General features: G+C 41.7%; 1 protein-coding gene across 6 annotated transcripts in view; it reads left to right on the top strand.

Annotated features, from left to right (window-relative positions):
- ATP10B (ATPase phospholipid transporting 10B (putative)) overlaps window positions 1-26,142 on the top strand; it is a 278,859-nt gene that overhangs the window by 195,841 nt on the left and 56,876 nt on the right. For all 6 annotated transcript variants that reach the window (XM_073231767.1, XM_073231730.1, XM_073231741.1 and 3 more), the window contains 3 exons: window positions 17,025-17,110; window positions 21,000-21,106; window positions 24,684-24,815. In XM_073231767.1, coding sequence (XP_073087868.1) covers window positions 17,025-17,110; window positions 21,000-21,106; window positions 24,684-24,815 — 325 coding nt within the window. The remainder of the gene's footprint in view (window positions 1-17,024; window positions 17,111-20,999; window positions 21,107-24,683; window positions 24,816-26,142) is intronic.

Below are 26,142 nucleotides of genomic sequence, written 5' to 3'. Positions count from 1 at the left end.
GAACTTAATCTGGTGGGTAGAGGGGACACTAGGGGTGCCACCTTTTCCCAACATTTAGGTACACTTCATCTTCCCATCAACCCTTTCGTTGGGTATTATCCCCTTGTCACAGCTGGGGAAACTGAGACTTAGGAAAGTTGAATGACCTGTCGAAGGCCTCAGAGTTCCTAAAAGGAGACCCACACTCAGTTTGACTGAGGAAACTATGCTGTCTGCTCTAAACCAAGGAGTCTAATGTCTGTTCAGTTAGCGTTGGGACCACCTACTTTCCCACGCTCCTCCAGTCCCTGCTCATCCTGCCCAACTCAGCTCCAGCAATCTCGCCCTCCATGAAGCTTCTCTGCACTCCTTTGACCCCAGCATAAAAAGCAGAAGGTATTGTTAACTACTTTTCCATTTGTATGTATCTTACCTTCTCACCAGTACTGAAGCCTCTTTGAGGACAGACAGCAATTGTTCACACTTTATTTAATCCCCACACTTCCATGTATGGTACCCTGGACATCATGGAGAAATCATTAGTACTTGATATTAAGTGCCGGGGCTCTGGAGGCTGACAGAGCAGAGGCTCCAGAAAAAAAAGTCTAACCCCACCATTTAGTAGCTGTCTTGCCTTAAGAAAGTTATTACCCTCTCACACCTTCATTCCTTCTCTATAAAATGGGTACAAAAATAGTACCCTCTCCATAGGGTGATTCTGAAGACTACATCATTTGCATAGCGTTACTTGGCGGGAAGTAAGCATGTAGTAAGAAACCAATAAATAGTGGCAGTAAATATCAATGGTGTTTGCAGACAATATGCATTAACTGGGTGTCATATTCCAATTTCCAATTAAAATTCCCCTCAGAGGGTTGATTTCCAACCTGGTACCTTTCTCTACCCATGGAAAAGGATAAAATCCTATAATTTTTCTTAGCTGGGAAGAAACTGGATGAGTCAGGGGATTTAGGAGAAAGAAGGCCAGAGCTTCATTCTTCAGAGATTCTCACGAGCTAGAGTTCTGTCATCCAGATTGAAACTTCTCAAGAGAAGGTGACTCATCACACCTCGCCCTGCCCCTCTCAAAACACTGGCTGAACAGTTCCATGAAATCCCTTTCGTATGATTGCTTCAGTCCTCAGAAGTCTAGTCTCTCATTCTTGCAATGGGAATAACAATAGCTCTCCCATAGTTTTGCTGTGAGATTCAAATGAGATAAAGAAAAGAACAAAATATAGGGTTTGGTGTATAGTAGATACAAAATAAATGGTCTGTTGCAGCTCCCTCAGCTGCAGATCCAGGGAATGGAAACCACCACAGCCACATCACGTGGCCTTGCTTTTTACTGTTGATCCCATAGCTGCCTTCCCACTGGGCTCCAGGCTCTTATGCAGTCAGTCACTGCCCTGGGGATGGGTGTCTTGAGTTTTCTCTTCTTTGCTTGTCCTCGCCACATTCACCAAATCACCCAGTGATACAAGAAGGCAAGGCAGAATCTGGGGTCACTTCACAAAGCCATTCTCGACAGGCAACAGCCATCTGTGTCTTGGCTTGGGGCCCAGGGGCCTGCCCTCTAGAGCAGAGGCTTTCAACATTTTAAACCGTAACTCACGGTAAGAAATATACATTACATACACACACACACACACACACACACACACACACACATACACGTGTGCATGCATGTGTAAAAAAACCTGCTGCCTCAGTGCTACACGCAAGCACTCGGAGACTGTCCATTCTATTTCATTTCATTTTGTTAGAGAGCTGGAGGAGCAGTGAAACTGGCATTTGCTTACTAATCTCCCATTCAGCCTCCCCACCTTCACTCCCTCATCACAGTGCTGAGTCCTCTGCACTCTCTGCGGCAGTTATGGCAGCGTTGGTGAGTTTCAACCTGTCACTTTTCTGTCTTTGGCAGCAGCTCCCAAGCTGTTTCTTGTATATTAATTAGCTAGATAGTTTGGGATTTGACTGAAATAAGGAGGCAGATGAAAGGGTCATTCACCCTACAGTGCTGTAGAACAGCCAATTTAATCTCTCAAACTCTAACCCTGAATTCTCACAGGTACTTGGTATAAAGATTTACCAAAAAAAAAGGTAAATTTATTTGCGAAAGAAAGAAAATGTATTTGAGGTTCAAGGTTTTCATAGTTCTCTATTCTGTTTCAATTGAATTCTTCCCTTCACTTTCCTTAAGTGGGTTTTCCATTTCTATCCTAATAGTAATAACAATGATAATCACTTTTATTAAGCCCTTAGTACGGGGTTTGCATGAGTATCTCACTTACCTCACAAAAAAACCAATACAATAGGGGCTGCTATTATTGTCCCCATTATACACAGGGGGGCAGGGAGGCAGAGAGAGGTTGTGTAACTTGCCCAAGGTCACTGAGCCAGGAAGTGTTGAACCAAGATTCAAAGCCAAGTTTGTCCAGAATCTCATCTCAAGGTTTACAGTAGCTCATCTCCCTGACCCTTTGACTATTATTCAGAATCTACCCAGAGATGCTTACTTGAAAGCTCACATTCATCATTTTCAATACCCTTTCCACCTGTAAGTAGCAAGTGATAGGAAAAATAAAAGTAGGCTTAGCCAGCTCCCTAGGGAGGAGGAATTTTGGCTGCTCTTTTCTGCCTTGAGTCTCTCTTATGTCTTTAGTACAAAAAAATCTGAATATTGATAGAATTCTCTTCTGACTGCAAGAATCTGCCAACTTACTTTGTGCTATAGTATTTCTCAAATGTGTTGGGCAAAGATGGTGAGGTGAGTTGCAGGAAACACATGTGACCAAGTCAGATCAGCTCAGAATACAATGGGTTACAAGCTTCCCTCATAATTTAATAAGAGGAGGTGGGTACTACCATGTAGCATTTCTAAACGCTTAACCCCAGAATCCTTTCATTCCAAGGAACATATCCCAGAACTACTACAAGAGAGGGGAATCACAATTTAGGGATTTACTACAAATGCATTACAAGTGTTTAGAGTATACCTCAATCCCCAAGGGAAGAAGCTTTTTAAAAACATGCGTGCATCCTTCCCTATCATCACTCATTCATGATTCACCAGGACTGAGTAGAGGGCTGGATGTGCACATTTTAAAACTGTTCCTCTGGAAGATTTTGACATGAAGCTATCACCACCTTCCTTGAAAACCTGTTCAACAAAAGGGAGGTGCCACCTCAAGTACTTCCAAAAATGCTTATCATAGAATTGGGAACAAAACTGCCATCCATGTGCTTCCCACACGTGCATGTGCTTTTGCAGGCATTGTCTGTTTCAGTCCTTGCAACCGCCCTGTGAGGTGGACATTACTATCCCCATTTTACAGATGATAACTCTGAGGTATAGAAAAGGCAAATTTTACCAATTTTCTCAGAGACTTTGGACACCTACAAATATGGTTTGTTTGGGCAGTGGATATCTTAAATAGGAAGTGTTAATGGCTTTTGTTAACTTGTTTTCCCTCAAATTATGGCTATGAGAACTTTGATTTGCCAAAAGGATTTTTACTAACCACAGAGATTTCTAGAAACTTTACACCCATTTTCACCATTTTATGGATGGCGAGAGATTACTATATTCTGTTAATTCAAAGGCAACAAGACAAACATCGAGATCAGCATTTCTCAAGGTAGAGTCTGCCAAACCCATATCTCCAGAGAGTTTTTAAAAATCAAGGACCATGGTCAAATCCAGCTGGGGGCTCTGTCCCACAGACACCTTGTGGAGGCTCCAATATACATTATCCTATCGAGGGCTGAGAAAAGCTGGAGGCAATGGGCCTATTAAACTTCCTATACCCCTGAGCTTTCCAGACCTATTTAACCTCAGAAATATTTTTCAGCACAGTAATCTTTAGCGTTCCTATGGAAATTTGGGGAAAATGTTAAACCTAGATTGTGAATCACACATGATTGCAACAGGTGAGGAGTGACAGAGAAGTTTGCAATGCTCACAGCTTAGGCAGTTCATTCTTTCCTTTCTTGTGTGGGTCAAAGTTGATATTATTAACATGAATGCTTCTCGAAAAGCCCTCCCTCCTAAGACCTGGCACATCGTTCTCAAGGTTGCCAAAGATTTCATTTCCAAAGCCTTTTCTCAGAATTCCACTTGGAATAAGCCAACTTTTTTTTCAATTCAAACTTTTATCATGAAGGGCCATCTTTGAATTTACAAAATCACTGACCTGTTCATGAAATATTTATTTCCATCTCCCATTGCTGGAATAAGGTAAGCGAGGGGAGGAATCCAAAATTAGGATTCTGCTAAAATCCACTGAGCAGGCAAGAGGATTTCATTAGAGAATTAAATTGTACATTTTTCTCTTTGGTGACATTCTGATACCTGAAAACTCTTCTTTAAAAGGGTTTCCAAGGGGGCACTGCGGATTTAACACCTGAAAGGGAGTATGTGCCATTTATTTTGGTACATGAAACAGTTACTTAAGACAGAGAATCAGAAATGAAGTCTTGCAATGAGTATTTCAGAGCAAACATATTCTTGCTTATCTGTTATCCAAACCGTTGAAGCCTGGGTACTACTCAAGCATGTGTCAGATCACTTCCCAGCGTCAACCAGGTACTTGCCATGCCAAAAATGAGACAAGGACTGGCCTCCTCAGCATCACCTGAAAGCTTGTCAGAAATGTGAAATCTCAGGCCTTACCCCAAAATAAACGAAATATGCAGTTTAACAAGATCTCCAGGTAATCTGTGCACACAGTAAAGTTTGAAAGCCCTGGCCTAGGGCATCATGAACTAATATAATAATTGTGCTTATCTGCTTATTGCCCAAGTTAAAGATTCTTACTTGACTCTCCCTTTTAACTAGATTGTAGCCCAGTGATTTTAAGCCATTTCTCAATTAGGAAGAGCCATTGTAGATTGGGCCCTCTGCAGTGAACGTGTGCACTGACTTTAACATATTTAGGAGCACTTGTCTGCAGACTTGAGGTGGGCTGGGAAGTCATTTATCACCATCCCAGTTCAGCAATGATGTACCTCAAATGAAGCAAAAGATAGCTGCCTGTCCTCTCAGCCCTGCCTGTCCTGGAAATCACAGAAAAATTCTCTTTCCTGATGAATTTTATAATAGGAACTCCTCCCAAGAGAACAGGCTGTTCCGTATTTCCTTTAAGAAGCATAGTGTTTCTACCTATTGAGTACTGCTTAAATGTTGAGCAGGGATCACATTTTCCAGGATCCTTTTAATATGGGATCTACATAACAATGTATAAGAATCATAATATGTAATATCAATAGGTTAACTGGATTGAGCACATATTATGTGCTCTAAGTGTTTTATACCTATTACCTCTTTCTACTCCTCATAAATAACCCTATCAGATAGACACTTTGATTACCCCCATTTGACAAATGATACAAGAACATTATAACCCTGTTATCAATGGACTAAGCTCAGATTTAAACTTACGCAGAGTTATTTCTTTTTAACTTTTTATCATGTAAACTTTCAAGTGTATACAAATGTAGAATGAATACTATGATAAGATTATATGTACCTCTCGCCTAATTTCAACAATAAACTCATCATCAATCTTCTTTTATCTATAGCCTCACCCTCTTCTCTCTGCAAATTATTTTGAAGCAAATCTTCAATGTTGCAACATTTCACCTGTAAATATTTTAATATTATTTCTCAACATGGGATATTTTTAAATACACCATTACACCATTGCCATGCCTAAAATATTAGCAACAATTTCTTGGTATCAATTTTTAAGTCAGTGCTCAGTATTTTCTGGTTTGTTTAAATCATGATCCAAATAGGGCCAAATATTGAGACTAGTTTCTTAAATCTCTTTATGGGTTCCATTCAGCCTTTTTTTCCTTGTTTATTTAGTTTTTGTTGGTTTATTCACCAATAGTCTTTCGCCCACATCACTGGATTTGTGTTTGCACGTGTATAAGTCAATGTCACATGAGATGATTTGATGCCCTAGCATCCTACAGAAGTGACCAATGAGGTTTTTTTCTGTAGCATCCATATGAGCTCACAGACTTGAACATATTTGATTTATATCAAATCAGTAAAGTTGTTATCTTTATTGATTACCCCATTTTTTGCCATGGGACCTTCATGAGCTCCATGACCTCAGTAGTCTGATAGATCTAGTCCCTTTCAATGGAAAATGACATTTAGAAATTACAATAAGTACGTGTTATGGGTATGTCTTGCTATTGGGTTGATGACTGTTTTAATGCCACTTAAATGGAGAGAACTAGGATATTTTTTGAGATTCAATACCTCAGGAGTTATGCCAATACTTCCAATTTAGGGCTTGAGGTTTTTACTCAGACTCATTAGTAAGAACTATGTAAATCCTTCTTCCACATGAGGCAAAGTCCTTAACCGCTGTACTATAGGGCCCCCTTTTGATCTTTGGCACTCACAGCAAACCCTTAGAAGTAGAAAAGGAATGAATCAACAACATCTTGGGGATTGAGCATATATTATGTGCTCTAAGTGTTTTATACCTATTACCTCTTTCTACTCCTCATAAATAACCCTATCAGATAAACACTTTGATTACCCCCATTTGACAAATGATACAAGAACATTATAACCCTGTTATCAATGGACTAAGCTCAGATTTAAACTTAGGCAGAGTTATTTCTTTTTAACTTTTTATCATGTAAACTTTCAAGTGCATACAAATGTAGAATGAAACTTAATTTCATACAAATGGGATCTTGTTGAATATTACCCAGCTAATATCATGTTGGGCCAGAACTGGAACTCAATTCTGATGTCCCTGATTATTTTTCCCATTGCTGAAGTAATTTTTAGATCCCTTTACATGTATTTTATCTCAAACAATATATTTTTCATACATACAAAAATACCAGTTATATGTGTTTTTTGGTTATGATTACTTGCAATAATAATATGACTGTGATGGATGCAACCCTATGAAAAGCTTACCTTTACTTTTTACAGCCCTCTGACCCCTTTTTGGTGACACCTCCTCCAGAGTTCTTTCAGGGCCTGGCTGCACACACACAACAGAGACACGGTCGATACTCCCACTTTCCAGTGTATAGCACTAGTTGCAAATGTCTATTAAAAAATCTTTTTTCCATTTTCATCCCTTCAGGGCCTTCAGAGGAAGCGCTGCTAGGTTATATGAAAGATGTAACCACATTAAATTGTCCACAGATGGTAGGTTAAAGTTTTCCTCTTTCCCCCTATCTCCTTCACCCATGGTAACATATCTACATTTCACAGTGGCTTTCACTGTCTTAACCATTAAGGATAATTATTGTTTAGACCAATGTGGAAAATACTTGGTGTCTCAGAGGAGAACTGGACCAATGTAGTATATGGACTAGTCAAGACTATAATGTTGCATGTGAGAGAACTTCAAAGTAGGATGGACAAAAAGGAAACTTAGCAGAAAAACAAGGTGACTTGGGACTTAAGGTCCTGTTGAACCAGAAACTGGAATCCATCATTTTAATCCCCATCTCTTGTCAGTGATTCTGTCCATGTTTGGCTTCCATCTATCAAACCAGTCTCCTTTATGTAGCACGAACATGGCACCATTAAACCCAGGTCCATACCTTCACCCCCAGAGAGAGACTGGGAACCTTCCCTAATGCCTAGATTGACACATGTCCCAAGGAGAGACTGATTAGCCTGGTTGGAATCCTGTTTCCACCCCTAGACCAATTGTCTCGGACCAGAGGAGAAAGACTGTTAGTGGCATCCTCTACTTCAACTTCATGGTTAGAATTGTTCTATGGGGTAGGAGAATTTTGAGCAGCACAGAAATAAATATCCATTACATCTATTATGCTTTGGGGCTATGTAGTCCTAGCTTGTTTGACCAAGGTCATAGACCCTTAAAGGAGAGGGGGCTTGTCCTCTGTCTCTCTCCTTTAGTCCCCAGTGTTATTCCTTCGCCAAAAGCCCTTCCCTGTCTGCCCTTTATCTGCCTCGGTAGCGCTCTCTATGATGAACCCAGAGGGAATCACTCCTTTCTCTGTGTTCCTGTAGACTTTGTTCTTGCCATTCTAGACCACTGTGTTCATTCAGTAAATTCAATTACTATGTCAACATCTAGTCAGGTCCCCCTGTTGTCAGATACTGGGCTAGGATATTGTGTTGTTGTTTATCAGAAGGGGTAGCACATTATGATCACATCTTCTGTGAAGCTTAGCATAGAGTTTCTCAGACTGGAATTCTTTTTTGTGGCCTCTTTTGACAAAAATGAGATGCAAAACATTAGCTCTCATGTCACTTTCTTGTGTCTTGGTTACCACAGCAAGAAAAATGTGTGCAGAAAAGATCTGTGCAATGCTCACTGAAGTCACTGCTGTCCATCTGGTGGCAGCTTCCATATTTCAGGCATCATTCATTCACTCATTCATTCACCAAATACTGGTTGAATACCTTCTTTGTGCCAGGTGCTCTGGGGATCCAGGTGTAAACAAGAGATATACAGGCTGTGACTCTACACTCTAACAGAATTCCACAGGCAGTTGTTAACAATCCCACAAACACTTAATTGATTCCTTTTTTGAAATGACAAGAGAAGTCATCCTTTTTCCAATATTCGCGAGGCATGCCAAACCCATGCCTTAAATGTTAGAAAATATCATTGCAAAATTTCAAGATTAACTTCAGTTTTATTCTTAAATAAGAATCAGAATATTTGTCCATTTAAAGAAAGGAAACACAGACTGTAAGGAATCCTTAGAGAGAATCTTCCACCCACAGCCCTCCAGCCCAATCTGTGTGCTTTTGTGGGAAGCCCTCGGGTGGGCAGGGAGATCGGGGTGGCTGCAGACGCTGACCATTTCCTCATTCCAAGTCAGGCAGGAAAGTAACTGCCAGTCACTCTGCTGCGGGTTATCTTGAAAAGAACTCTGACCAGGAGCAAAAAGGTTATATGCTGGTAACTGTCATTAGTTTTCAGATAGGCTTCTCAGAAATCAAAGGATTGTTTAATTTGTATGCCAAAATGGAAACCTTCGGTCACCTGGCTCAGCAGCTGGGGCGTGAAGGATGTTTTATTCTAGCATTTATCAAAATCAGTAAGTTAAAAAAAAAATTTAAATACTGTTCTTGTAAGATTGCAGTGTATATCCTATGTAGCCAGTGGGTTGGCATGGTTTGTGGGCCTGGTAACCTCACCCAAGCCAGGTGAGCCTCCCCGACTCCCCATGACTTACTAGGCTGCTCTGTCATTCTCAGTGGGCAGGGGGTGGTTCTCTAATCGTCTGGCCTGAGGGTCATGAAGAAGCATTCTAATTGCTGCACAGGAGCTCTGTAATCCCTGGTTCAACTCTTCTTTTTCACAAATATTCCTGACTCAAAGTAAAAACTCAATACATAAATGCATTTTGTTTGAGAAAATACTTGAGCTGATTTCTCTTTTTTCAATTAACAGAATCTTTCTTGAATACTTCCTAATGGCTAGGAAGGTATTTCCAAGTAGTCTAAGATGGACTTCCTATCCTCTAGGAGTTTAGGATTATGTGAACCTATTTTTTTAATATAAAGACCCTTTGTGGCTCTCAAAAATGGTCGGTAACCTTAACCCCCATGCCCTCCTCCCTGAAAACAGTTGTCCTTTTAATGTCCATTATTTAAGAAAACAAATTAAAACAAAAAGCTATTATGAATTAGGTGAACTTTTTAAATATATTTTTAGTTTATTTAAGTTTTATTGACTCAAGAAGTCCTACAGAAATTGGAAAACCATGTATGTGTGAGACTTATTTTTACTCTATCTACAAGACAGAATTTTGCTGCATATGGGGATTTATGGGCAAGTTGCAATGTTCAATCTACCAAGTGGCTTATAGAAATAGCTTGATATTTGACAATTAAAAGTGTAAGAAAGTCCAAGTTCCAAGTATGTGCTATGGATATTAAGGAAGGAGAGATTGCTATGGCCTGTGGTAGACAGATAGGTCCCTAAGAGGTGTAACCCTCAAGCTTGGCAATGAGTTTAAGAGACCTGTGAATATGGAAAACTTGCAAAGAAAGCATGAAAAAGGCCCAGGAGGTGTGCTCTGTGGGCAGACAGCCTTAAAGGCTTACATTAAGCAAAAAACAAGTGCAACCTTTAGAATCAGACAAACCAGCATGCTCATGAACTATATGACGTTGAGTAAGTTACTTAGCATAATCAGCACTCAGTTGTCTCTCCAGTAAAATGGAGCTTACCTGTCTAGAACACATCAAAGGAGAATTGGGAAGATCAAATGAAATCAAGTAAATAAGGGGCAGCATTTGTGAGCTGTAGTTTTATCAATTAAGTATCATTATTTTTTAAAAACCCAGATATGCCCTTTGGACTCAGTATACCACTGTGTTGATTATGACTCCTTGTTTGCAAGCAACAGAAATGATTCTCATTAACTTTAGCAAAACAGAATTATTGCAAAAATGTAGTGGGAGGTGGGGTGGAAGGGGATAAGTAAACAATACTGCTCACAATTTTGTGAAAAAAATCTGAGTACCCAGGCTCAGAAACAAGAACCAGGAAACCTCAGTGTAGTGGGAGAATATTGGTAGCAGTAATTATTTAATGATCTCCCTTGTTTGTCCTTCCTTGAATCATCCCACTCAAGTCAAGCAGGATAATCCAGTGGGTAGGGCTGCTTGACTTACAGTCCCATCAAGATTATAAACCACAGCGAACAGGTGGCTTCCCAAAATGAAGTTAAAAGGTTGTTAATAAAAACAGAATAGAATAGAAAGTGGGTATCCAGAAAACAACTGTCTACTATAAATACTTTCAAGAGCTCATTTATACAGTTAGGTAACTGATCATATTTATTGATCAACTTGAATTTCATATCTAAAGAAGAGTAGAAAATAAGCCTAAAAAAGTAAAAGTTGAGGCTAATACAAGGGAAATGGCCTATTCTAGATAGTGGAATGCACTTCAGCCTGTTGCTTCACCTTGGCTTTCCCAGCAGCCCTGGGAGGATGCATCTTGCTGGTTGGGCTCTAGGTCAGCGAGGAGGCCCTTAACCCCAGAGACTCATTATGCACTAGCACTTAGCCGTCTTCCCTTTTACTTTCATAGATACGGCCATTGCTATACCAGTGCTATGAACTTTGAGTTGTTTTATGACTGGAGTAATTGATTTTGTCGGTATCCTCTCCCTTCTCTGATTGTCTCTCACTTCCCCCATGGCTCATGCAAGTACTCAATAAATGCTTGAATGAATGAGAGATAAGTCTGGTCCATGTTGAGATGTAGGATTTTGCTGCCTTTTTTTTTTTTTTCAGTTAGTTGAGCCAAAGAATTTCCTTGCACAAAGCAGTCTTATTCTTAAAAGTGAAGATTTGTACTTGGGACTTTTTCTAATTGCAGGGGTCAATCTCTACAGAGAGGTCTTCCTTCCTTGCCTCAGTCCATCACCTTTCAATATATTTGTGAGAAGGATATATTCTCTACTATCACCCTCTGTACTAACCATATCTCAATAAATCTTGATGGTCTTCTTGTTAATATACGTATTTATGGGAGATGTCCTAGAAGAAGCATAGATCTAGACACGTAAGTGTTAAATGGAGACATGAGCAATGGAAGCATACAAACAGGAGACACTCTTGTTGGCTGGGTTGAACAGGTCTATGGGGATTTGGGTGGGCTTCATAGAGGAGGTGGCAAAAGAAAACCTCTTAAATGCTAATAAAAAAATAAATAAAATAAAATCTTCAAAAGAATATCGTCTATCTAGGTAATATAGTGTCAACCTCTACCCTTTGAAAGTATCCTACTTTAAAATGCAAAATATGCTTAGAAGAAGATACATGTTACATTGCTTATCAGTCATAGTAATTTGTATACATTTTATACTATACATTAGATGATTCATTGTTTTTCATTATCAATCCCCTTTTATTTTTAACCCTAGGATAAGTACATATATTGCAAGGAACTCCTCTCCATACTTCTGCAATAGTTTCTACACACGGATTTCCCTTATTACAGGTTATTGGGAATCCCTGATCATAAAACAACCTTTGTTTTCCAGCTGAAAAGAAGTCAATGAGGAAAAAAAATCCTATCACGTCCTCTCTGATGGACAGATAAGTCAGAGGGAATCCTCAGTCCAGACGACTTCATCTCACATTAGCCTGGAATTTCTTCCAGAGCAGTTCTCAACTCTGTTCCCCAGGGGACATTTGGCAATATCTGTAAACATTTTTTGGCAGTCACAACTGGGGAAGGGGTGAGGTGCTACTGTCATCAAGCTAGTAAAGGCCAGAAATGCTGCTAAACATCAAAGAATTATCCAGGCCAAAATGCCAAGTGTGCCGAGGCTGAAACACCTGGTCTGGAAATGCCTCGACCTGTGTAGATACTAGAAAAAATGATGAGCTCCAGCTAATGCTGTTAGGCAAAACCTTTCATAAAATATAAAAATCTTTTAGAAACAAAGAAATAAAAACATTGATCAAGAAATCAAATGTCAGTATGACAATGTTCTGTAACTCAGTTTTTGATGCTTCATTATTTGACACAAGTTAAGAAAATTGATTCAGATAATTGAGATAATGATGATTTCTAGGTGCTGGGTTTGCTTATTTTTTGTTGAAATATAGTTGGCATATAATGTTATATCGGACTCAGGTGTACAGCATAGTGATTCGGTATTTGCATATATTGCAAAATGATCCCCACACTAAGTCTGGTTAATGTCCATCACCACACATAGTTACAAATTTTTCTTGTGATGAGAACGTTTAAGATCTACTCTCTTAGCAACTTTCAAATATATATACAATATTATTAACTATATTTCCCCCTTCACCCATTTCACCCACCCCTACTTCCCCCCTCTGGCAGCCACTGCTCTTTCTCAATGAGTTTTTTTTTTTTAAGATTCCACATAGATGAATTTATTACATCAGCTACTTCAGTAATAGGAAGTGAAAAAGTAACAAAGTAAAGGAAATGGAACCAAAAGGAGATATTAAATCCTAATCTCTACTTGTGCATCAAAATAACACTGTGGTTGAAGAAGGCAAACTGCATGGTGTCAGCAGTCCTAAGGTTAAAGCCTGTGTTCCTGCTTTGCTAGCTGTATGTCATTGGAAAAGTCACCGAATCTCCCTAAGCCTTAACTCCTTCATTCGTGAAATAGGGATAATAATAGTACTTACCTGATACAGTTATTGTATGGATTAAGAGAAATAGCATGTATAAAATATTTAGTTGGTTCTTGTTGTTGGGCAGCTGTGTCTGGGGGGGGGTCTCTCCTTGCTTACTAGGTGAGACCTCAACCTGGACAGGGGAGGGTTTTTGACTCTAATTAAGAAAATATTCTCGAACAGGTCAGACGAATGTAGGTAAGGAAGGAATTTATTAAAATGAGAGTAGCAGTGAATGTCAGTAGGCATGCAGGCAGCAGAGAGCAAAAAAGTACAAGAAGGAGGAAAGGGAACCTCATTGAACTTCTGCTCGGCATAGGCAAATCTCTTGCCAACTCCTGAAGCCAGGGTCACCAGGCATCCAGGGTCTGCTTGAATTTTCAGGGCATGGAAACTAAGACACTATCATCCCAGGATCTGGAGTTGCTCTGGAACACTGGATGAAGTGAGATTATGTTCTGAGAACTTCCCAAAGACAAAAAAAAGGAGATGTGGGGGCACACTACTAAAAAGCATGTTTGTACAACTGCAGCCCCATCTGGGTCCCCCAGGCAATGGGAACTTGCAAGCCCAAATCAGAGATCTTAGCAGCCTTTCCCTACTTGTTTGAAGTAGGACAGAGAGACTGAAGACTTCTGCTTAAGTATAGAAAACTGAATTAAATATCAAAGTAGCAAAGACACTTACCACTGGAAGAGCACAGACACAAAGTGCAGTAAGTTGAGTGGTGAGGAGGCTTTATTTAAGGCAAAGTACACGCTTGAAGAAAGGGGAGTGAGGGCAGCCTTAAAGAGGCAGTGCACTTAAAGCTTAGGTTTTGTGTCTTTTAAGGATTTCAAGAATAGGGCAAAAGGTGGGAGTGGGGTGCCTAGGCTTGACTTGTGGTCTCATGATTTCTCTCTCCAGTGAGACACATTATGTTGCCATCTACAGTCAGTCCTCAAGATGATCTGTAAGATAAACTTAACACAAGGAATTTCTTGATCCTGTTCTTCTCCAAGATTGTGGTTACCCTCAAGCCCTGGGAACATGTCATTTAGGACTGCTTGCCCTGCCTTAAGATAGGTTATTGGCTGATTGCCATAAAATGTTAGAAATCTTATTTCCTAACTCCCTGACTTTTAAAATGGTAATTAGCCTTAAGATGGAGTTCCTCCTGTTCTTATTATACTGTTTATATCTCAGCATTTGTCATCATAGGAAAAATTAATTATAATGTTTTTCCCATGTCTCTGTCCTACCTCACTGTCACATAGAAGCATTCAGTAAGTGCTGCAGCAATAATAATAATAATAACAGAATAAATGTATTGACAGCAATAGGGATGGTGACAATGCCCAAGATGATGAAGGCTGGCTTTGGATCCAATGACATGAATCGCGATGGGTTGTCTCTGTTACTTGCCAGCCAAAGGATAATTGTCTTACTTCAGTCTCCATTTGCCCATCTGTCAAAATCTCTGAAGGCTACTGTGGGAATTTAATGACAGGAGCCTGGCACATAGTACGTGTTCAAAGTGGGTGGGTCTAGCCTTAAAAACTGCAGAGACACACACACCCCTCTCTGAAAAGGGTTTCTCTTTCCCTGGACCCTGATGGCTCCCCAGGCCTCTCTGCCCATAGTGGAACTTTCATCAAAGACAGTGCCTTAGATAAAAGCCTGGGTCAGAAAGAAAAGTCAGTTAGGTGAGCTTCATCTGCAAGCAAAGAAAGGCTGCAGGGTAGTGAATCAGAAGGGAACCAAAACTCCTGAACTAGGTTAAAATAAAGACCCTGACATTTATAAGGCTTGGCAATTCCCCCTACCCCTTCCCAGCCTCGGGCTCTTCTCTCTACAGCAAATCCATAAAAGCAAGTCATCCTGAGGGCTCATTTCTGGAGACAGCAAACCCCACCTGCCCCTGTCCACAGCCCATCTTAGGGATGGAAGAAAGAGACCTAAAGGACAGGTTGCTAGAAAGACCGAGGTCACCTCTCCCTGAGGAGAGGGAAACAGGGGACCCAATGCCAGTGCCAGGAGGAAAAGGAGAACAAAGGACTCGTCCGGGGGAAGGTCACCAGGAATCTCCAGCCGAGGGACAAGAGAAGCACATTTCACCATTGCCAGGAATCCTCCAGGCATGATTAAACAGGCACCCGGGACTCACCACCACAGGAGCTTTAGCTCTCAGGCCCCGCCGCCACTCCTATCTGAAATGAGTTTGGATTTAGAAAGCCCGAGCTGAGCCGAGTGGTATGGATCGGGCATGAAGCACACGGCTTAATCAGGGGCATGAAAGCAGCTGACAAATTACAGCATGATTTGTCATCATCTCAGAACGCGGCAAGTGTTTGTCCCTGAAAGAATCAATACCTAGAGGCAAAAGGGCTGTATTTTTAGAAACTCCTGGATGGGTAATTTATTTCAAGAGTGGAGAGTTTATTTATGTTGGTACCCCTGCAGATCCAAAGGAGAGTATATTTACACGAAGCTGGAAAATGCTGTCATTTCTTCTAATCAATTTGCCCCTTTGAGCAGCTGAACGTAGAAGCTTTCAATGATAAATGCACTCCCTGTGCTAAAAGCTCTACCCAGGGAGTCATTTCCAATCCCACCTGGGCACAAATGAGACAGACAGCATTGTTGGTATTAATCCCATTCTACAGATGACAACGCTGAGGCTCAAGAGCTGAACTTAGTATCAGCCAATGTGGGGTAGAATTAGAAAAATTCCTAATTAAAAAATTAGGAAAAATGCCCTACCCCCAGTTTTTCCCCTCCATTGGGCTATAAGAGATTGCACAACCTCAATACCTAATGAAAGAGAAAAAGTCAAGAAAAAGTCAAGGATGTGTTTAAACTACTTTGCTGCAAGACTGTTCACTGGGGGACAGGATGCTGTTCAAGAGCAGAGGGTCTACAGTCAGACTTGGATTCAAATCCCAGTGCTCCTAGGGCCATGAGCAGCCTATTTACCATTCTGAGTCATTTTTCCCATCTCCATAGTGGGGATAATTAAAATTCCAACTGCATAGAATAATTGCAAGCTTGAAAATCAGTAATATGTTTAAAGTTCTCATTGTAGAAATTGAAAGTACAGTAAATGCTCCTTACCGTTTGATTAACTATTTTCACAGCACTTTTACAATAGAAACACAAATTGAGAATATAAATGTTCACTAGTGAAATGATTAAATGAAATATGGTGGCATTCATACAATAGATTTCTATGCAGGAGTTAATAAAGATCCAGAAAAAATTTAATAACAAAAATATTTAACATATATGAATGCTAAATCCCATTTTTAAAGTACATAAATGTATATGTGTCCATACATAAAAGTGTGTGCATATGTGTGTGTTTTAAACCCTTGAAGTATTATATATACAACATTTATTGCAGCTGTCTTTAGATGGTGTGATTTATAACCTCTTCTTTTTGACCTTCTATTTCTGTGCTGTCCAGTGGGATAGCCACTAGCCCCATGTAGCTATTTAACTTTACTTAAAATTAAATAAAATTTAAAAATTAGTTCCTCGGGCATACTGCCACATTTCCATAGCCACACACGATGTGTGGCTTCCATATTGGACAGTAGAGATTCAGAATATTTCTATCATTATAGTCAGTTCTGTTGGAAAATGCTGGACTAGAGACTCAAACCCAGGCCTGCCAGAGAGATGTGGTCAGGGCAGGGACCTCCCTGGGCCATGTGTCCAAGTTTTTTCATGGGCATCTACTTTCTCTTCCATAATGAAGATTTAACTTTCTAACATGTTACAGCTATCACAGTGTGACAAAGCAGAGATTATTTTATTTGCAATGGTTCTAACAGTGATTAGCTCTCCTGATGACCCTATTAAAGCTAGATCCTCTGGACTTAATAACCTCATAACGTCCTGTCTCTCACAGGATGTACAGTTTGAACCGGAACGTTTCTGCAACACAATCGTGTGTGAGAAACCCAACAACCACCTCAACAAATTTAAAGGATATATGTAAGTATCTCATGCCAAGTGCTGCTAGTAAACATCTCCTCTGCAGCTAGAAAATACTTTTTTACTTGAAATGGCCAAACAAGTAAGCATCCAGGTCCTGGGAAAGTTTATCCCTTTTTATCATTAAAAAAGGGCTAGAGAAACAAAGCTAAGTTGGAAAACTTTTCCAATTCTTTGCCGCCAAGGTGACAGTTAATTATCTGGCAGGGTGAAATTTGCTAATGGGCTTTTTTTTTAGAACTTTGGGGAAATAGCATCAAAATCAAGACCACGCTCTGGGGAGGCAAGTATGATTTAATTAAGGTCGGTTTTCTGAAAGGGTCTGCATTGCATTGCCGGTAAGAACAGCAGCTTTGGAGTCTGACAGACTTGGGTTTGAAACCAGATTTTATCTCCGACAAGCTGTGACCTTGAGTAAATTAATTAACCTCTCTGGGCCTTGGCTTCCACATCCAATAAACAAAAATTATAACATTTTACATCGTAGGACTTTTCTTTTCTGAGAATTAAAGTGTTCATTTATGCAAAGCCCTTAGCACGGCCCCTGGCACAGGGGAAACGTCAGTCACAGGTGGCTCCATTCTTGCAATTGTTATTCTTACTCCTCAACTTTGGTTTGGCCTGAGAATGATACTGTAACTCTGTTCCCACATCAGCTACTGGTCTTCCTGCAAGAAAGGTCCCAGAAAAGCAATGGTAATAGGCGGGACTAAATGCCTCATACAGAGCTCTATCAGGTTTCAGAGGACTTTCTCAGAGCATCATCTGATTTAATCTGCACAGCTATCTAGGCAAGTTAGTGGTATCCCCATTTTTCAGACAGGCGATCTCATGATGCAGAACTTTGCAAGATTCATACGAAAGCAAACAGCAGTTACAGACACAGCCAGGAGGTAAATCGGGTCTTTTTCCTCCACTGCCTGTGTGTTTTCCATTGCTGTGCGGTGCAGAGCTCAGCCTGCTTACACTTCCTGAAAGACAGATGTCTATGCTCTCTCTCCCCACAATCCCAGGCCAGCTGGGATGTCAGGAGGAGCAAGAGGGGAGAGGAAAGGATAAGATGCAAGATAAATATCAGCTTTTAAATGCCAATTACTTTAAAATGGGTAGAGAAAAGAAAGAGGGACAGGCGGAGAAGAGCCTCGGTGCCCAGGGGAGAGGGTTCGGTGCAGGCATCTGGCAAGGTCACTTTCCCCAGCCCGGAGCCTACCCTCGGTCTGAGGTCTGTGGCTTTGGTTCATCCCAAATCACCCGTGCCCTGATTCTATTCTCCTTCCTTTCAGAGAACAGTCCCATTCTAAGTTTCTATTTGATTCTTTCTCCCCCAAACAACTTGGGCCAGCAGCCGGTTTCTGAGCTTTCAACCTGGACTCTTACCCCCCATCTCAGACAGAGCTTGCCTGGTGCCGCTCAACCCCCAGCACCTTGTCTTCCTGATTGCTGCCCCTACAGATGCCTTCCCCTACTCACCTGGGCCCCAGGGGGAAGCCGAGCAGCCAGCCCATGGGATGATGGAGAATTCTCCCCTGTGGACCAACATCCCTGCCCTGCTCAGCAGAGGTCCTCAGGCTCAGCACCCCCAGATGATCTGTACTCCTTTCCCAAGCAAGCGCATGGGTTTGATGCCTCCAGATTTCCAGAAGCTTCTTTGGGTTCCCTGAATCTAGGAGCTCTCCTGTGACTGCCCATGCTCACTAGAAAATGAACAGCTTTAAGGCTCTGTTTGAAGATGAGGAGTGTCAGATTTGAAAAGGCAACTTCTGAACAGTAAGTTCTCTAGAGAGCAGGGGTTCTCAACCCACTCTGCTACCCCCACCAGGGGACCTTTGGCAACGTCTGGAGGCATTTTGGCTGTCACAGCTGGGGAGGGGTGCTACCGGCATCTAGGGGCTGGAGGTCAGGAATGCTATGAAACATTCAGCTGGACAGTCCCCACAACAAAGAATGATCCCACCCAAAATGTTAGTGGTGTCAAGGGGGAGAAATGCACTCCAGAACCAATTAAATAAAGCATCCCTGTAAACATCACCATCTAGAAGAGCGGCTATGAGAAAGCAAAGCCTATTCTGTCACCCACTGCAAAGGGAGCACTACCACCAAGAGCAGTAGAAGCGTGCAACATATGCTATCATGAAAATGTTCTTTAATCCACTAGCAACTGATCAGTCAAAATTCTATTCCCATATTCTATCCACAGCCAGCCCCATCCTTGATAAAGAGAGGTGGGTCCTAAACTTCAGCCATTCTTGGACCTCCTATATGATTTGTATCATAATCATAAAACAGCCATACCGAATGTTTAATTGGCTCTTTTTTTTTCTTAATTTCAAAAGGAAAATGTGTATCACTGGCCTATGGAAAACCAGTATCACTTGCCATATATAGAAAGTAATAGCCAAATGAGTTAAACGAGATTCCAAAAGTTTTTGTTAGGTTCTACCCACAGACTTTTACTTGCCGAAGCTGCCTGTGTTGAAAAGTAGGATAAACCAGTTTTAGAAAAGTGTTATAAAATACTGAGACATCTCCTTGTTAGAGTCAAAAGAATTGCAAATGGAAATGACTCTCTGATTTAGTGTAAGTTACTGGGCCATTGCTTTGGGGGCCCTACTGTAGAGCAAACAGCATGAGGGCTGGCTGCTGAAGTCCGAGGGTATCCCATGGACTAGGTGTGAGGCCTTGGAAAAATCTCTCACCCTCTCTGAGCTGCATCTTTTTCATGCAGAAGGATATATATATATATATATATATATATATATATATATATATATATATTCACAGTGTATATATACACTTAGTATTTATTCCCTTAAATACTAATGAAAATTAGTATTTAAAGGCTTATTCAGTGGCAGTATAGCACTGTGGAGCCACATTTTGTTTCTGAATCCCCATTCTGCCACTTACTAGTTCAAGGAACTTGCCTCAGTTTCCCCATCTACAAAGCAAAGATGATAATATGACCTATCTTACACGCTTGCCGTGATGGTTAATTGAGTTAATATGTGGAAAACACAACAGGCCCAAGAGAAATAAGTGGCAGAATGAGGATTCAAATCAAGAAAAAAGATTAAAAGCGCTAAGGGTTCAGATTGTTATTTTCTGTTCTCCCCAACGTTTGGGGAAGCTATATTTAAAATCCTGAAAATCCCAAAGGACGATCATCAGGATAGAATAAGGGCTGGCCCCCAGCTAATAAATGGTGTTGGTTGGACTTAGAAGTTCTAGTGTGCAGTGGAAACTGCAAAGCTCCCTGAGGCTAGAGCGAGGAAAAACTGCCCCCCTGCTTTAAGAAGCTACCTCCCAGCCCACTGCACAAAGGGCCACAGCCACCTGTGAGGCGTGTGTACTAGATGGGACCGAGCGGGAGGGGAATGGCGCAGGAGGGAGCCTGAGGGGGTGGCAGCTCCGGGAGAGGAGCCTCTCCAGCTCACAGCATGAGGTGAGGCTGGCAGTGTCTTGGTGGACTAGGACATTCCACATGCACAGTCCCAGCAGCAAGATGAGTGAGCATGTGGAGACTCCTAAAGAGACCCCAGTGCAATCTCGAAGGGCCAGAAGCCAGTTCCCCCACACTTTGCCCTTAAAACCATTTTGAGTGTGAAAACTGAAGCCAATGCCTTTTCAGCAAAGTTCTACATTTTAGGTGGGAAAATGGTGGTCTCTACAGGGATGAGTAATTCCCTTCTAATGATCCATCCTCCACCAGCCTCCCAAGAGCAATGAAGAGTTGCTCTGGAATGTGGAGATTAGATTCCGAGTTCATATTGTTCTTCTGGAGAGGAGGGAAGAGAGGGCTTGTGTTCATCCCCTACTTCTAGTTCTGTGACGCTACCGGTGACAGCATGGAGAGGCCACCAAACCACTCCCTGTCTTTTCTCATCCCCAGGGAGCATCCGGACCAGACCAGGACTGGCTTCAGCAGTGAGAGTCTTCTGCTTCGAGGCTGCACCATCAGAAACACTGAGGTGGCTGTTGGCATTGTCATCTATGCAGGTCACTGACCCTAAACAGCTTTATTTATCCCTTTCCTTTATCCTTCCTCAGCCTCCCCTCCTCCAAACCCATCTTCAGTCAGTGGGAACTTACAGCAGTTCTAACGGGGGACAGAGTCATATAACTTCCCATTTCTCAGCTAAGCAAACTGAGGCTAAAACCACAGCAGCTCACTTGGTCTACAGGAAATACTATCGGATTCCAAGTTAACATCCCTCATCTGAACAAGAAAGCAAGAGGGTTTCAGACTCTTTCACCTCTAGTGGTTTTGTGACACTAACTAAAGGCAGAACACAGAGAATCTTCTTGAGCCTGACAAGTAACCTCACCAGACTTAACAATTTCACATTTTTGCCCCAGTCTCCTCATCTGTGCAATGGGAAGAATATTTAGGTCTCTCTCATGGAGTTCATGAAGACTGAATGACCCAACACATGAAAATACCCAGCACTGTGTCTAACAAAGTGAGGGCTCAATGGATTTTAGTTGTTTTCACAGTTATGTTTTATCATTATCTTTATTCACATTATGGTGACCTCTCTTTCCTTCCACTTTGATTTTACTTTCCAATGGAAAAAAAATAGGACTTCTCACAATGAGTCTGAAGTCTTCTAGGCAGTCTCGGGACTGCTGCATCCCCAGTACCTGATGCCCAGCACTCGGTTGGTACTCAGAAATGATCCATTTTTACATCAACAAGAAGAGGAGACGTCTTCCTCTGTAGGAAAACAGTCTTCCTGGATTGTCTGCCTTCACCAGAAGACTCCAGAACACATTTCCATGGGTCTCCCACTCACTGGAACACCTTAGAATATTTTGCTCATGTGTTATTTTGTTTGATTTGCTTTGTTTCGGAATTAGAAGAACCCCACTTGTGATAGACATAGAGGAGCATTTTAAATACCAGGACCCTAAGGTTCACTTTGGGGGACTTCAAAGAAAAATGGGTTTAAAACAAAAAGTCACAGTCTAGCTACCTTTTCCTCATTTGGTGGAAGGGGGATTATATTTGTCAGCTCAAGTTGATTTTTTTGAAGGGTCCTTGGCAATGGAATTTAGTGCCATCTGGTAGACCTACTAAAATTGAGCTCTAAGGCAGTCCCTGCCCCACCAAAATCCCACTCAGGCTTGGAGTTTGCTCCTCTGCCTGATCAGAAGCCAAACTGTGTGAATGACAGGAGCGGTATATGAGGGGGCAGATTTAGAGAGAGCGTTAATTCCGGCTCTGCGAAGTCAGGATGTCTGGGGGTGAAATCCACTCCCTGGCTGCATGTTCCTGAGCATATGGGTTAATTTCAACACAAACTAATAGTTCCTACTTCATACGGTTATTAGGTTCAAATGAAAATTATCTGTAAAAAAAGCTTAATACAATGCCTGGTATGTATTAGGCTCTCAAGAAGTGTAAGCAAAAACAACACTAATTGTTTTTAGTGTTATTATCTCAGGCAGGGGTCCTCAACCTTGGCACTATTGACACTTCGGTCCAGATTGTTCTTCGTGGGAGAGGGCTATACAGTAAGATATTAAGCAGCATGCTTGGCCTCTACTGACAAGATGCCATTAATACCACCTCCTCAAGACGTGACAACCAAAACTTTCTCAAGACATTGCCAAATGTCCCCTGTGGAATAAAATAACCCCTGATTGAGAGCGACTGGTCTAGAGTCATCTTCTCTTCCTTGATAACATGGATGTCAAAATAGTAATACCTCAAAGTTAAAGGCTAAAAAGTCTAGTTGAACCTTCCAGAAGGAAGAGATCCAGTGTGGAGGGATGTGCTCCTCACAGCAAACATTTACTGAGCCCCCATTGTGTGTAAGAAAATAATTTAGGAACTTTGTGTCTATTAATTCATTCTCCCACCCCAAACACACAGCCATTATCTCCCATTCTGCACAGTAATTCATCCAAGGTCAGTGGTCTCCTGAGATTAGTTCCCTGAAACCCAAGGTCAAGACTTGCCTGGTCTAGTTCTGACTCTAGAGCCCAGATGCTAACCACTGCACCATACTGCATCCCCATCCCAGTTAAGCAGCAGGATGTCAGAGCGTGGGGAGCAGGTAGGTGTGCAGGGAGAGCCTGAGGCAGGGAGGCCACGGTGCTGTCGGTGCGGCTGACCTTTGCCTGCTGTGTGTGGAAACGCCCCTCACAACTACAGCGACTTGAGTCTAACTGAATAAGCCTAAAGTTTGTTCACTCCTACTGTTCTGTTGCCACTTTAAAGCTGTAAGGCAACTGGCCAAACAGCATTAAAGCCATTCACTGCTGTAGCTGATACATTGATTTTTTTTAATTTTGCATGGAGAATATATGACTGGCATTTTTTAAATTTGACTGCTGAGGAATACAGCATGGCAGTTAAAATTCAGCAGCCCCAAAGGACAGGCTCCGTCCAAAGACAGCCTCAGTTTGACTCTCAGCACTTAGCTGTGTGGTTTGGATATTGAAGTTTGGTGGAAAGAGAAATCGACTAGGAATCAGAATCCTGGGTTCTCGATGTGACTGTGATGTTAATTGTGTGTTTAGGGCCAGTCCCTTCTACTCTTTGGCCCTCAGTATCTGTAACAAAAAAAGGGGATGACTGATGAGACTGGTAGTTTTCAAATTTGGTTGTCCTTTCTTTGAACAAAATGTAATGCGGAACTCCAAGATAGAAGTGGAGCTGCCCAAGGCTAATGCTGGGTAGAGGCCTACTACTCATTTTTTTAATTAAGCTATCATTGATATACTATCTTATGAAGATTTCACATGAGCACCATTGTGGTTTCAACATTCACCCATATTATCAAGTCCCCCCCCATCCAACTGTCCATCAGCATAGTAAGATGCTAGAGAGTCAATAACTGTCTTCTCCATGATATCCTGAGAGGCCTAGCACGCTTGCACAAGCAGCACCAACACCTTAAGCAAAGAAACACTGTTCTGCCACAGGACCTTGGCATGTGCTATTCCCCCAGCCTAACACCCTGTTCTCCCAACTCTTCTCTCTCTCTTCGGGGCTCCCTTAAGTGTTACCTCCTCTGAGAAGTCTCCTCTCATCATGCTTTCTAACACCACCTCATATTTGTTAGTCCCTTGTTCATTGTTTATTTCATGGTACTGTTTACTAACAGTTTATTTGTTTCTTTGTGCATTGTCACCAGAATGTGAGTCATCTGTTGTACATTGTTCCACCACCAAAAGCCCACTGAGCCCCTTTGAGCAAATTAGAAAAAGAGCTCTTTTTCAAGATAACTTACTATTATTTGTGAGATTATGTCATAATAAACCTATAAACCTATGACAACTACAAAACGAGGGGTACCTCTAGAGCTGGGCAGTGTGCCCGCGTGTATTATAGCCCTGTCAATGCCCATCAAATGTCCAGCATTCAGGGGATGCTCGATAAATATCTGCTGACAAATTGTGTGAGGACTCTACAGCTTTTCTCAGCAATCACCCTGAGGCAGGACAGATTTGAGTTAGAGAATGAAGCCTGTTTTTTATTATAAGCTTCTGTAAGAAGAGTCAGCAGTATGACCCAGGCCAGAGGCAGACATTGGCCAAGAACTGATTTCCTCATTTTCTCCCAAAGGCCATGAGACAAAAGCCATGCTGAACAACAGCGGCCCACGGTACAAACGCAGCAAGATAGAGCGGCGCATGAACACAGACATCTTCTTCTGCATCGGGCTCCTATTCTTCATGTGCCTCATTGGAGCTATAGGTATGGAATGTTCTGGAAAGAACATCACCACAGTAATCTCTGTTTCTCTGGGCAAGTTGTTCCAATTCTCTGAGTGAGCCTTATTTTCCTCATCTATAAAACAGAGTTAATGAAAAATAAAGCCCATCCTGAACTTTAACAGGATGGCAATGAATTAAAAATGCATGTGAAAATCTCAAAATATTATATACTCTAAAATAAAGAATATCATCTACCATTTGTTTGTTCAAGAAACACTTACTGAACCCAGGCACTCTCTTAGCATGAGAAGATAACAAGATAAATCAATTTGAAGACTGGTCCTCAAAGAGTTCATAGTCTAGCAGGAAGGAGTCCAAACATGCGAACAGAATCAGTGACACAGCCTGCCCTGCACAGTACCATGTTAATCTCCTATTGCTGCCATAAAAAGTTAACACAAATTTACCAGTTTAAAACAACACCACTTTATTGTTACAGCTCTGGAGGTCAGAAATCCAAGATTAATTTCACTGCATTAAGATCAAGGTGTCAGCAGGGCTGGGCTCCTTCTGGAGGCGGTGAGGAGAGTCTCAGTCCCTTCTCTTTTTGAGCTTCAAATGGTTCTTTCCTCCATCAAAGTATACTATTCCAATCTCTGCTCGTATTTCCTTCTCCTTTTCTGTAGTGGTATTTCCATCTGCTTCCCTTTTATGAGGACGTTTGTAACTATATCATTGGATCCACCTGGATAATCCAGGCTACTCTTCCCCTTCTCAGAATCCTTAACTTAGTCACAATATCTGCAAAGTTGCTTTTACCATTGAATAAGACAGCATATTTCCAGGGCCTGGGGATTAGGATGTGGACACCCTAGGGGGTCATTATTACCCTACTATGGTATGATGAGGGTATCAAGGGAGAAGTCTTCCTTGAAGAGGTAGCAGCTGCTAGAACCGTTTCCCCAGTGCATAGGTGTTCATCAGAGAAAGTAGGTGGCAGGGGTGGGATGGACAAGCATGTGTGCAAAGAAAGAAAGAGGTCACTCTTAGCTGCAGGACCAGCCCAATAGGAAAGAGAATTGTTTTGCACAGAGGAGCATTTGGCTGTTCGGTGTGACAAGAGCAAGGCCAGGAATGGAGACCTGTTTAGGATCGGACTGTGGCGAGTTCAGCAACTGCATGTGGAGAGTGGTGGGAAGTACAGAAACAAGTGATCTGAGCCATTTAAAGGTTGGTCTCTGGAGTGTAGGCAACGAGGGTCCCTCGCTCTTCACCCACTCTCCCTGAGAATGATTCTCAGGACCCTGATGGAGGCCCAAAAAGAACCAGAGAAGATCGAGAGGAAGAACTCGTGTGCCGAGTCCAGA

This window comes from Manis javanica, chromosome 1 (genome assembly GCF_040802235.1).
Source record: "Manis javanica isolate MJ-LG chromosome 1, MJ_LKY, whole genome shotgun sequence".
Taxonomy (NCBI): domain Eukaryota; kingdom Metazoa; phylum Chordata; class Mammalia; order Pholidota; family Manidae; genus Manis; species Manis javanica.
Note: the sequence above shows the minus strand (reverse complement) of the source record. Positions and strands in the feature narration are given on the sequence as shown.